The sequence below is a fragment of the Penaeus japonicus genome, unplaced genomic scaffold, assembly GCF_977035675.1.
Source record: "Penaeus japonicus unplaced genomic scaffold, GWHDUDI00000001_assembly GWHDUDI00000028, whole genome shotgun sequence".
Lineage (NCBI taxonomy): Eukaryota > Metazoa > Arthropoda > Malacostraca > Decapoda > Penaeidae > Penaeus > Penaeus japonicus.
Window position 1 is genome coordinate 238,884 of NW_028234430.1, and position 13,679 is coordinate 252,562.

The following is a 13,679-nucleotide window of genomic DNA, read 5'->3' on the forward strand; positions in this document are numbered from 1 at the left end:
GTGTGGATTTGACTATGTGCTCACGTTTTTCAGCACCCATATGTGTTTGTGAGTGTGTTTTTTATGTTTGTATGTGCCATGCATCTTGTGACATTTGAGTTCTGTTCCTAACTACCCTTTCTATAGTTGAAGATTATTACTAATACTATGAAACAATTCCGCTTTTTTAAAGTAAGAATATGAATACAACACAGAGAAAAATAAATCAACGAAATAAGTGAATAAGATATAAAAACACTGATATTAAAAATGCCTGGTTTGGATTGCAAAATCTCAAATACTAATAATTCTCATTGTTACTACTGATCTTTTTTTTCTTTATTCATTAGCATTATTGTCAATTTGCTTCTTATCATTAATATTATTTTAAGTAAAGGTAATGTCTTCCTCAGAGCTCGTTACCTCCAGCACCAACAGCCAACGGAATGACGTCCCAGGCAAGCAATGCGGAACTTGTAAGTACACAGCCACAGGCAGACATACTAAGGGAGAGAGTGTTAGGGAGAGAAAGAGAGAGAGAGAGAGAGAGAGAGAGAGAGAGAGGGGGGGGGAGAGGGAGAGAGGGGGGGGAGGGAGAGGGGGGGGGAGAGGAGAGAAGGGGGGAGAGGGAGAGAGAGAGAGGGAGAGGGAGAGGGAGAGGAAGAGAGAGAGAGAGAGAAAGAAAGAGCGAGAGAGAGAGAGAGAGAGGGAGAGAGGAGTAAAAAAAATGTAAAGGATGACAGATAAATATTAAAAAAAAAGAAAAAAAAAGGAGAGAGAGATGATAGGGAAGAGAGGAAGGGAAAGAGGCAAGAGAGGTGGGAGGAGGAAAAGTAAACAGAGAAAAGACGAAGGAGAAGAGAGAGAAAGAAAAGAAGAGATAGAAATAAAGAGAAATATAGATGGAGAAGAAGGCAAGAGAGAGAGCCTGAGTGGGGTTGAAAGTAGAAAGGCAGAGATAAATGGAAAATGAGGGACATGGAGTAAAAGGAGAAACTAGGATAAATAGACAGGGTGTAGGGAGAAGCATAGAGATGACAGGAAGAGAAAGGACTAGAATTTCATAGATGAAATGAGCTAGACGGAGTTAGGAGATAGCGATAGGTAGAGAGAGATGGAGTTAGAAATGGATAGAGAGAGAGAAATTGGGGCCTTTACGCACTGTACATCAAAGCTACAACACTTGCCGATATGATTATATGGTGTACAAGAACACAATGTACTAAAATGTGCACAGACATTGACAAGGATTCCTGCTGAACAAATCGAGAACAAAACAACGTAGGAAAAGACAGGAAAGCGAAAAGTTCTTGGGCATATTGGTGTTTTTTTCCTATTTTCCTTTGTTGTATAGGCATTAAGATACTCGTCCATGTGGAAGTGGGAAGTCCTGACCATAGCCTTTCCCTTTCAGCGTGCTCTGGTGAGAGCAGGCGACACCGAAGGGCTGCAGACCGCCCTCGGCTCCCTATCTGAAGGCGCCCTCTCGACTTTCTTGGGTGACACGGCTTTCTTGGGTAAGCCAGCAATAGCAATGCTTTTAGAAAGTCCATTTCGACATTTTCTTTTTGGTTTGTGTGTGATGTAGAATTAATTAGGTCTTGGCTTTCGATGGCCAGAGATGCTGATGACGAGATTCACAGTTTTAAGAATGTGAAATTTGAACTGTGGAAATGGAATATGAATTACCAACTGCTGCAGCTTACATGTATTTAACAATAAGAAAATGAGGGAAGCAAATCTGAAGAACCAAACTGACATATATTTATTAATCCCTTTATCTTCTTTGACTCATTTCAATTCCAGATGCATTGCTTTTTGAATAGTACAAATTTGATGAGCAGAAAAAAAAAAAAAATGTTGTGAAGGATGTGGTTTTCTTGAAGGTAGGCTTCTTTCATGCAGTTAACACAGGCAAAGTGTAAATCTTCTAAATTGATTCCTTATTATTATTATTATTATTATTATTATTTTTATTATTATTATTACTATTATTATTATTATTATTATTATTATTATTTTTATTATTATTATTACTATTATTATTATTATTATTATTATTATTATTATTATCATATTTCCCTATATATGTATATATACATATGCATGTATATCTGTATACACATATATTTACCTATGTCCATATATTATATATATATATATATATATATATATATATATATATATATATAATATATATATATATATTAATACATATTTTTATGTATATGTATATATATGAATATATATATATATATATATATATATATATTATATATATATATATATATATAATATATATATATATATATATATATATATATATATATATATTTATATATATATTTATATATATATATATATATATATATATATATATATATATATATATATATACATACATATATATACATATATAAACTCTGAACTGTTTCTCACTCCAAAGTTGGCCTATACATAAATATATAAGGTAAATTTTCCGAACAACGCCGCGTCGTTAAATGTTACGGAATACCATAAAAATGGTATTGATGGATTCCTATCAACCTATACTGTTCATATATAGTGGAAATCATTCGCGATTCCACCTCTGGACCCCACAATCTGGTTTTTAAGGCACTTCGTGCTACCTCGTCCTACTTCGGGGCATATTTCGCTTGCAAAATCTTAACCCGATGACCTACCTAACTTTGCCTAGTTTTGAATTAATCCCTAGCCAAAGGGGGGCTTCGCCCTTCCCTGGACCCCCTCCTTTTTAGGGCACTTCGTGCAACATACCTTGTGCAAAATACCCCGAAACACCACCATCCTCGCCCTGAAATTCAAACATGGCTGTGTTTACGTATTTACGTCTAGCAACAAATTATGGACTGGAAACCCTCAATGAATTACCTGCATGTGCTGTTATGTTCTCTCGATAGTAGGCGCAATATTCCCCATTGTTTCCAATATAATTCTAGAGTGCCCTCTTTTGAGTGGTCGCGTCATTATCGGTCCTAGTTTCCTATCCTGGGGAAAATATGAGACGAAGACTCAGTTGCTGTCATCATGGCGCAGTGTGAAGGTTGTTCGTGGTCGCGGCATTTTCATCTTCAGAACTAATTACGCATCATAAGTATCACGAAGTGCCCTGAATAGGAGAGGCAAAGCCCCCCCCCCCCTTGGCTAGGGCAAACTTAAAACCTAAGCAAAGTTAGGTAGGTAATTGGTTAAGATTTTGCATACGAAATATGGCCGGAATTCATATTTTACCCCGCAATTTCCCTGATCTACTTCATGCCCTCCCCTACTATCGGGACCCAGATTGTGGGCTCCAAGGGGTGCAAGCGCTCATTAATTTCACTATATATGAATAGTAGAGGTTGAGAGGAATCCATCGATACCACTTTTGTGGTATTTCGTAACGCGGCAAATTTACCTCTTTAACTTTCAGGTCGAGTCCCATTACACGAGGCTGCTTGGGGAGGTCAAGAGGCAGTGGTCGAGACACTCCTCAATTTTGGTGCGCAAGTGAATGCCAAGGATGAAGGAGGTAAGGCGATTGGAAAGCTTTTGAAGCTATCAAGGGTCTAAAGTTTTCTTTCTTGTCACCTAATGGTATTAATGATGATAGGTTTATCATCGGTAATATTACTAATTTTATTTCATTTTTTGTATTTCTCTGATCAATCTTTCTTTTTTTATAGATTATATGTGATTATTTTCAAATAATTGTCATTTATTTGTTAATTCAGTCCTCATACTTGGAGCCAAAGGGGTCGCCCAGTGCCCTCAGAAAAGGTCAATTGAGGGCAAGAGGTTTTTCTCTAGCCACAGAGGCGCCAATGCTCTTGGGTCTTGAGTCAATATTAAGCCAGCAGATATAGTATAGCCTTCATCTTTGTTTGGTTCGAAGTAGAGGAGAGAGAGTGTTGGGTATTCTAGAGGCAGGTGCCGAGTAATGCCTTTCCAAAGGACACGAAGATGATGCATTATCATTTAAATTATCTATCCGATTCTCATCTTTATTCATTGTTTTTATATCAATCATTTTCATTATCTTTCTCCTTCCTATTCTACTTATCATTCTAACTAATATTTTTTTCATTCTCATTTTCATTCTCATTCCTAAGAATATTGAGTAGCCTTGTCACTCATTTTTCTTCTCAATCTCATCATAAGTGTTGTTCCCAATCTCTTTCCACTCTATTAACTGATTTTCTTATTCTAGTCCTATTCATCCTTGTAACCACTTTCCAAATTATTCTTATATCTTTCAGGAAATAATATCATTAGTATTTTCATTCCTTGTCTTATAATCCATTCTATCCTTTTCCTTTTCATTCTCATTATTGGCCTCATTTCGTCTTATATTTCATATCTTGCTAAAACTTATTTTCATTATAATAATCACTTTATTTTTGTAGCTCTCAATGTGATCACTTTCTTTATTCATATCATTAATGTCATTTTCACTTTCCCTTCATGATATTTTGGATTCTCATTTTAAATCTCTCACTATTAATATCACTGTCCTATTGATATTCCTTTACATTGACATTATATGCATCATTTTGATCATTATCATTTACTTACACCCTCATTCCAAGTATCATTAACATTGTCATTATCATGTTAATTCGTGTCCACATATATCTCCCTTCCATTTGTCATTATATCCTTCTATTATAAGTAATCTATTAATTCTCTCATAATAATTTTATAATGATTCTTACCTCTCTAGCTATGTGATAATATTCATTGCCATTCATTGTTGTTATTTTTATGAATTATTATTATCAACATCATTGATATCTTCATTATTATTTTCATTACTAATATTATTATTAATATTATTATGATCATTATCTCAAGGTCATTCTCACTCACATTCACCTTCTCCTTGTCATTCTCACTCACATTCCCCTTTCACTGCCATCCTCACTCACATTCACCTTCTCATTGTCATTCTCACTCACATTCACCTTCTCATTTTCAATCTCACTCACATTCACCTTCTCATTGTCGTTCTCACTCTCAATCACCATCTCATTGTCATTCTCATAGTCACTGTAACTCACATTTACCTTCTCATTGTCATTCTCACTCACATTCGAATTGTCATTCTCACTCACATTTACCTTCGCATTGTCATTCTCAATCACATTCACCTTCTCATTGTCATTCTCGCTCACATTCACCTTCTCATTGGCATTCTCACCCACATTCACTTTCTCATTATCACTCACTCACATTCACCTTCTCAGTGTCATTCTCACTCACATTCACCTTCTCATATCCATTCTCACTAACATTAACCTTCTCATTGTCATTCTCACTTTCATTCACCTTCTCAATGTCATTGTCATTCACATTCACCTTCTCATTGTCATTCTAATTCACCTTCTCATTGTCATTCTCACTCGCATTCACCTTCTCATTGTCATTCTCATTCAAATTCACCTCATTGTCATTCTCACTCACATTCACCTTCTCATTGTCATTCTCATTCACATTCACCTTCTCATTGTCATTCTCATTCGCATTCACCTTCTTGTTGTCATTCTCACTCACATTCACCTTCTCATTGTCATTCTCACTCACATTCACCTTCTCATTGTCATTCTTACTCACATTCACCTTCTCATTGTCATTCTCACTCACATTCACCTTCTCATTGTCATTCTCACTCATATTCACCTTCTCATTTTCATTCTCACTCATTTACCTTCTCATTGTTATTCTAAATCATATTCACCTTCTCATTGTCATTCTCACTCACATTCACCTTCTCATTGTCATTGTCATTCACATTCACCTTCTCATTGTCATTCTCACTCGCATTCACCTTCTCGTTGTCATTCTCACTCACATTCACCTTCTCATTGTCGTTCTCACTCACAATCACCATCTCATTGTCATTCTCATTGTCACTGTAACTATCATTTCCCTTCTCATTGTCATTCTCACTGACATTCACATTGTCATTCTCACTCACATTTACCTTCTCATTGTCATTCTCAATCACATTCACCTTCTCATTGTCATTCTCACTCACATTCACCTTCTCATTGTCATTCTCACCCACTTTCACTTTCTCATTGTCACTCACTCACATTCACCTTCTCAGTGTCATTCTCACTCACATTCACGTTCTCATTTCCATTCTCACTCACATGCACCTTCTCATTGTCATTCACACTCACCTTCTCATTGTCATTCTAATTAACCTTCTCATTGTCATTCTCACTTGCATTCACCTTCTCATTGTCATTCTCACTCACATTCACCTCCTCTTTGTCATTCTCATTCGCATTCACCCTCTCATTGTCATTCTCACTCACATTCACCTTTTCATTGTCATTCTCACTGATTCACCTTCTCATTGTCATTCTCACTCATTTACCTTCTCATTGTCATTCTCACTCACATTCACCTTCTCATTGTCATTCTCACTCACATTCACCTTCTCATTGTCATTTTCATTTACTTTCACCTTCTCATTGTCATTCTCACTCACATTCACCTTCTCATTGTCATTTTCATTTACCTTCACCTTCTCATTGTCATTCTCACTCACATTCACCTTCTCATTGCCATTCTCACTCATATTCACCTTCTCATTGTCATTCTCACTCATATTCACCTTCTCATTGTCATTCTCACTCACATTCACCTTCTCATTGTCATTCTCACTCACATTCACATTCTCATTGTCATTCTCACTCACATTCACCTTACTTTCATTCTCATTGTCATTCTCACTCATATTTACTTTCTCATTGTCATTCTCACTCATATTCACCTTCTCATTGTCATTTTCACTCACCTTCACCTTCTCATTTTCATTCTCTATCACATTCACCTTCTCATTGTCATTCTCACTCACCTTCACCTTCTCATTTTCATTCTCTATCACATTCACCTTCTCATGTTGATTCTCATTCACATTCACATTCTCATTGCCATTGTCATTCTCATTCACATTCACCTTCTCATGTTGATTCTAATTCATATTCACATTCTAATTGTCATTCTCACTCACATTCACCTTCGCATTGTCATCCTCACTTCCCTTCTCACGCTCATTACTCACAAACAGACGTCTAACACAAGCATCTTCCTCCCTCAGGTCTGACTCCCTTACACTGGGCTTCCTGGAACGGCCATCATGCTGTTGCAGAGACGCTCCTCGAGAAGGGCGGAGAAGTGAACGCCAAGACTAAGAATGGTAAGGCGATTGGAAAGCGAGTGACTTCTTAAAGGCACCAGAAGAATTTTGCTTTTGTTTCTTTTCTCTTCTTTGTCTTTATGGAATTTATAACAATTATTGTTATAATTTGATTAGGGAATCTTTATCATCTTTTATCATTAATTTTATTGATATTTATTTCTTTATTCTATGAATTTTTCAATAAAATATTTTCATAGAATATTCTATAAAATAGAAATAAATAGATTTCTCTATATTTATTTATACTATAAATGTTATAATGATTAGTTATGATAATTATGATCATAATAAGTATGATCACCTTAATTATTACTGACATTGTCATTATTATTTTCCTGATTATCTACAAGAAATATGATCATCCTGATCATCAATCATAATCATCATCAATGGTGCTATTCATATTATCATTATTATTTCATTACTATAACTATAATTGTTACTCCCATTTCTACTAAATTATCAATTGTTATCCTCCTTCTTATTATTGTTATTTTGATGGTGATCCTGTTCTTGTTCTCCTACATGCTTTTGTTGGTGGTGTTGTTGCGAGGTCTTTGTCAGTGATGACAAAGACAATGATGATAATGGAGAAAGTAATGGCAACAAAAGCAACAACAATAATGATGATAATGAAAAGTTTCATAATGTTGATGGTGGTAATGATAACAATATTAATGATAAAGTAATCATCACTGATAATGTTGATGATAACACTTTCATGATGATAATAGAACTAATGATAATGGTAATGGTATATTTATAATAACAATGGTGATAATGATGGTGATGATGAATAATGATAGTAATAAATTTAGAAATATAAAAGTTTAGTTACGTCCCCCCTAACGGCGGGTCCGTTTTCTTTGACATACGTAATGTCTCCCATGTTCCACCAATATTTGATGTTTTTTTATTTTACGCTTATTTACTACAAGAAAGACATGTTTTGTTTATGTTACACCATTTATCAGGTGTATGTTTTTCCATTATGAAGACTATATATTTTAACTGCATTGAAACAGAAGCGTAAATCATTTTATATCAATATGATTTTCTGAAGAAATTAGCAGACGCTCAACACCACCACGTGTTTCAATGGCCAAAGAACATCTTTATTTACTGCACGAATATCTTATATTTGTCTTTACTTATTTATATTTATCTTTACTGCACGAATATTTATCTTTAATATAATATTTATCTTTACTGCACGAATGTGGCAAGAAAACCCCACAAATATTAAGGAAGGAAATATTTTATGATACTGATGATAACACTCTCATGATAATGATGGAACTTATGATAATGATATAATGATAATAATGATGGTGATTGGAAGGTGAATAATGATAGTAATAACAGTAATGATGGAAATAATATTTATTGATTATGATGATAATTCTTATTATAATGAATATTTTAAATATTGATTATAAATGATTATATATATATATTTTTTTTTTGAATTGTAATTATCATTAATGATAATGATTAATTTTAGTGATAATGATTATTTTTGTTATTATCATTTTTAGAAATTATCATCATCGATGTTATTATTTTTATCATCATTAATATTTTCATTATCATTATTATCATTATGAATATTATATAATTATCTTTATTATAAGAATTATCATTATTATTATCTTCATGATTATTTTTATCTTCCTCATTATCATTATTATTCATGTTATTGTCATAATTATCTTTACCAATATTTCTATCATTATGATTTTTATCATTTTATTACCATTGCTATCATTATAGCTATCATGATTACTGTTATTATTGCAATGGTGTTCATAAATATAATAATAAAAACAATAAAAATTACAATAATTATCATAGTAATAAAAAATATTTATATATTATTGATAAATGATTATCAAACATTCATTTTCATTCTAATATTCTTTCTCATTATCTCATTGTTTCTATACCTTTTCACAATTCTTATTTTCATTAACATTCTAAGTATTTGCAATTTTATTAATATTCAAAATATTCATACTATTCCTAGCCCTTACCCTTATCACCCTAATCATCTCTATTAATCTCATTCCTAAAACTAGTCTCATTCTCCCTCACAATCACCTTCTCATTGTCATTCTCACTCGCATTCACCTTCTGATTGTTATTCTCACTGACATTCACCTTCTCATTGTCATTTTCACTCGCATTCACCTTCTTACTGTAATTCTCACTCACATTCACCTTCGCATTGTCATCCTCACTTCCCTTCTCACGCTCATTACTCACAAACAGACGTCTAACACAAGCATCTTCCTCCCTCAGGTGAGACTCCCTTACACTGGGCTTCCCGCAACGGCCAAGATGCTGTTGCAGAGACGCTCCTCGAGAAGGGCGGAGAAGTGAACGCCAAGGCTAAGGATGGTAAGGCGATTGGAAAGCGAGTGACTTCTTAAAGGCACCAGAAGAATTTTGCTTTCGTTTCTTTTCTCTTCTTTGTCTTCATGGAATTGATAACAATTATTGTTATAATTTGATTAGGGAATCTTTATCATCTTTTATCATTAATTTTATTGATATTTATTTCTTTATTCTATGAATTTTTCAGTATTTTTTTTTTCATAGATTATTTTATAAAATAGAAATAAATAGATTTTTCTATATTTCTTTATACTATAAATGTTATAATGATTAGTTATGATAATTATGATAATAATAAGTATGATCATCTTAATTATTACTGACATTGTCATTATTATTTTCCTGATTATCTACAAGAAATATGATCATCCTGATCATCAATCATAATCATCATCAATGGTGCTATTCATATTATCATTATTATTTTATTACTATAACTATCATTGTTACTCCCATTACTACTAAATTATCAATTGTTATCATCCTTCTTCTTCTCATTATTGTTATTTTGATGGTGATCCTGTTCTTGTTCTCCTACATGCTTTTGTTGGTGGTGTTGTTGCGAGGTCTTTGTCAGTGATGACAAAGACAATGATGTAATGGAGAAAGTAATGGCAATAAAAGCAACAACAATAGTGATGATAATGAAAAGTTTCATAAAGTTGATGGTGGTAATGATAACAATATTAATGATAAAGTAATCATCACTGATAATGTTGATGATAACACTTTCATGATGATAATAGAACTAATGATAATGGTAATGACATATTTATGATAACAAGGATAATAATAATGGTGATGATGAATAATGATAGTAATAAATTTAGAAATATAAAAGTTTAGTTAAGTCCCCCCTAACGGCGAGTCCGTTTTCTTTGACATACGTAATGTCTCCCATGTTCCACCAATATTTTGATGTTTTTTATTTTACGCTTATTTACTACAAGAAAGACATGTTTTGTTTATGTTACACCATTTATCAGGTGTATGTTTTTCCATTATGAAGACTATATATTTTAACTGCATTGAAACAGAAGTGTAAATCATTTTATATCAATATGATTTTCTGAATAAATTAGCAGACGCTCAACAACACCACGTGTTTCAATGGCTAAAGAACATCTTTATTTACTGCACGAATGTGGCAAGAAAACCCCACATGTATAATTCTCCTACTCTTTGTCACTCTATATTTCTGTATAATTCTCTATATTATATATATTATATATATATAAAATATATATATTACTGATAAATAATTATCATACATTCATTTTCATTATAATATTCTTTCTGATTATCATACATATATATTTTTTTCTTTTCCTTCTTGTTTCTATACCTTTTCATAATTCTTATTTTCATTAACATTCTAAGTATTTGCAATTTTATTAATATTCAAAATATCCATACTATTCCTAGCCCTTACCCTTATCACCCTAATCATCTCTATTAATCTCATTCCTAAAACTAGTCTCATTCTCCCTCACATTCACCTTCTCATTGTCATCCTCACTTCCCTTCTCACGCTCATTACTCACAAACAGACGTCTAACACAAGCATCTTCCTCCCTCAGATGAGACTCCCTTACACTGGGCTTCCCGCAACGGCCATCATGCTGTTGCAGAGACGCTCCTTGAGAAGGGCGGAGAAGTGAACGCCAAGAATGAGAAGTGTAAGGCGATTGGAAAGCGAGTGACTTCTTAAAGGCACCAGAAGAATTTTGCTTTTGTTTCTTTTCTCTTCTTTGTCTTTATGGAATTTTATAACAATTATTGTTATAATTTGATTAGGGAATGTTTTTCATCTTTTATCATTAATTTTATTGATATTTATTTCTTTATTCTATGAATTTTTCAATATTTTTTTTTTCATAGATTATTCTATAAAATAGAAATAAATAGATTTTTCTGTTTCTTTATAATATAAATGTTATAATGATTAGTTATAACAATTCTGATAATAATAAGTATGATTGTAGTGATTCCCCGAGACATTCCCTTGCCCCAAAGTAAAATCCCGATTGAATCCATGGTAACGTGAATCTCGTCCTGTGTAGGGGTAGGCTGCCACCAGCTGATAAGGGATCAGCACCCGTGTATGTGCGAGACAGTCGAAGACGTGTAAAATGTATGTTATGTATGTGTATGAGTGTATGTCAGTTTGTATGCAGAAAGAAAGAGTTCCTACACAGGACATTGCCGAGCAGGCGTGGCTAGAGTCAGGCAAACATTCTCATTTCAGTGTTTTATCAAATTAAGGGCTTGAAAGATAAAAGAATAGTTCCGATCATCATTTATTATTATATAAATATATTAACACAAAAGGTCTCTCTTCCTTCCATATTCAAAAAGTTTTTCCTTTGGCTGACCATGAATTTAGCCTATGGTCGCAACCCTTTAAGACAATAAAATATGCAATAAAATTCAGTAAAAGTAAAAGAATTACAACAAGTGCCAAAAGGGCACAAGTTGTGAGCAGTGCTTTGCCGAACTTGTGGCACATGTGCTAGAGGCTATCTGCTGACGATCCAGCTTGCTTGCTTGTTGGATTTATTGGCTATCAACCAGCGGCACAGGCCAAGGTTATTAAGCCAATGATTCCATTTTATTTTATCAATCTATATAAGGTCATAAAGTTTTGTCTCCTTCAGAAAAGTGATTACTTTACTTATTATTTTTTCATTGTCTGATAGTAAGTTTTTTATATTGAATTCTATATTCTTTATTCTGAAGTAGTTTTTAATTGTTTGTCTATTGTTGTTGTATTTATGGCAGGTTATTAACATGTGCTTGATTGAAAAAAAGGTATTGCACTGTTGGCATTGTAGAGGGAAATTTTTTTCTATGTATGGAGTGAGGTGGTTTATTCTGGTGGCATTTACCCTGAGACGGGCTAACACCACCTCCTCCCTTCTGTTTCTTCTGTGGGTTGTGCCCCACAGTTCGATATCTTCTTGGATTTTGTTGGTTATAGTGAGGTCGGTCCACTCACTCTGCCACAGGAGATGGATTTTTGCTTTTATAAAAGAGACAAAACACCTGGGATCTGTGCGGATAATACCAGGCTCCAGATCGCCAGTCGACCCGGCTAGTTTGTCAGCCTGTTCATTACCATGGATACCCGAGTGTCCAGGTACCCATATCAGTTTGATTGATTTATTGGCACTATGCATTTTACGAATGATATTACCCTGTATTTCATTATAGGTGGTTTCTAGTGATTTAATGGCTTTAATTGAACTTAACGAGTCTGAAAAAATGACTATTCTATCGTGGGTCGTCGATAGGGCAAAATCTAAAGCTTTATCTATTGCAAAAAGTTCGGCAAGAAAGATCGATGTATGATTCGGCAATCGAAATCTCAACTGACATTCAGTCGACCATACACCCGCTCCCACACACTCGTCTGTCTTGGACCCGTCGGTATATAAATGAAAAAAGGAAAGATGTTTAATTAGGATCTCTCTGAACCTCTGGCGTACCTCCACCTCCGACACCGTGGCTTTGGCTGATGGTAGCCAGTCTACAAACGTAGAAAAATTGGGTGTTTCCCACGGTGCTATATTTGACTGAACCAGGGTATCGATGGTAGAGAGATCTATACCGACTTTTTCTGTGAGGTCATGGAGTCTATTGCCCAGCGGCTTCCCGCCGCGATACTGGGGCCCTACCTGCCGGCGCAAAACATCCCTGTTGGGATGTTGGGGCTGCCTGGCTACCTTTGCGGCATAGGTCAGCGCAAGCTGGCCGCGTCTAAGACGGAGGGGAGGTACTCCCGACTCTACCTCTAGGCGCTCGGTGCGAGTGCACTTAAGGGCTCCAAGACAGACGCGTAAACACGCATTCTGCACAACATTCAAACCTTTCAGAGTTGAGCTCGTTGCCGAGCCATACACGATTGACCCATAATCTACTTTAGATCTAATCAGGGATTTATATAACATCAGTAAAGACTTTCTATCAGCTCCCCATTTGTGTCCAGAAATGTCGATCCAGCTTGCTTGCTTGTTGGATTTATTGGCTATCAACCAGCGGCACTAGCCAAGGTTATTAAGCCAATGATTCCATTTTATTTTATCAATCT

General features: G+C 34.5%; 1 protein-coding gene across 5 annotated transcripts in view; it reads left to right on the forward strand.

Annotated features, from left to right (window-relative positions):
- The window catches only part of LOC122254995 (uncharacterized), a 194,766-nt gene that overhangs the window by 142,944 nt on the left and 38,143 nt on the right, over positions 1-13,679 (forward strand). The window contains exons 19-24 of one of the 5 annotated variants that reach the window (XM_086553150.1): positions 393-455; positions 1,394-1,496; positions 3,413-3,511; positions 7,091-7,189; positions 9,494-9,592; positions 11,170-11,268. In XM_086553150.1, the coding sequence (XP_086409276.1) occupies positions 393-455; positions 1,394-1,496; positions 3,413-3,511; positions 7,091-7,189; positions 9,494-9,592; positions 11,170-11,268 (562 nt within the window). The remainder of the gene's footprint in view (positions 1-392; positions 456-1,393; positions 1,497-3,412; positions 3,512-7,090; positions 7,190-9,493; positions 9,593-11,169; positions 11,269-13,679) is intronic. The other 4 variants (XM_086553151.1, XM_086553152.1, XM_086553153.1 and 1 more) reach the window with 4 other exon arrangements.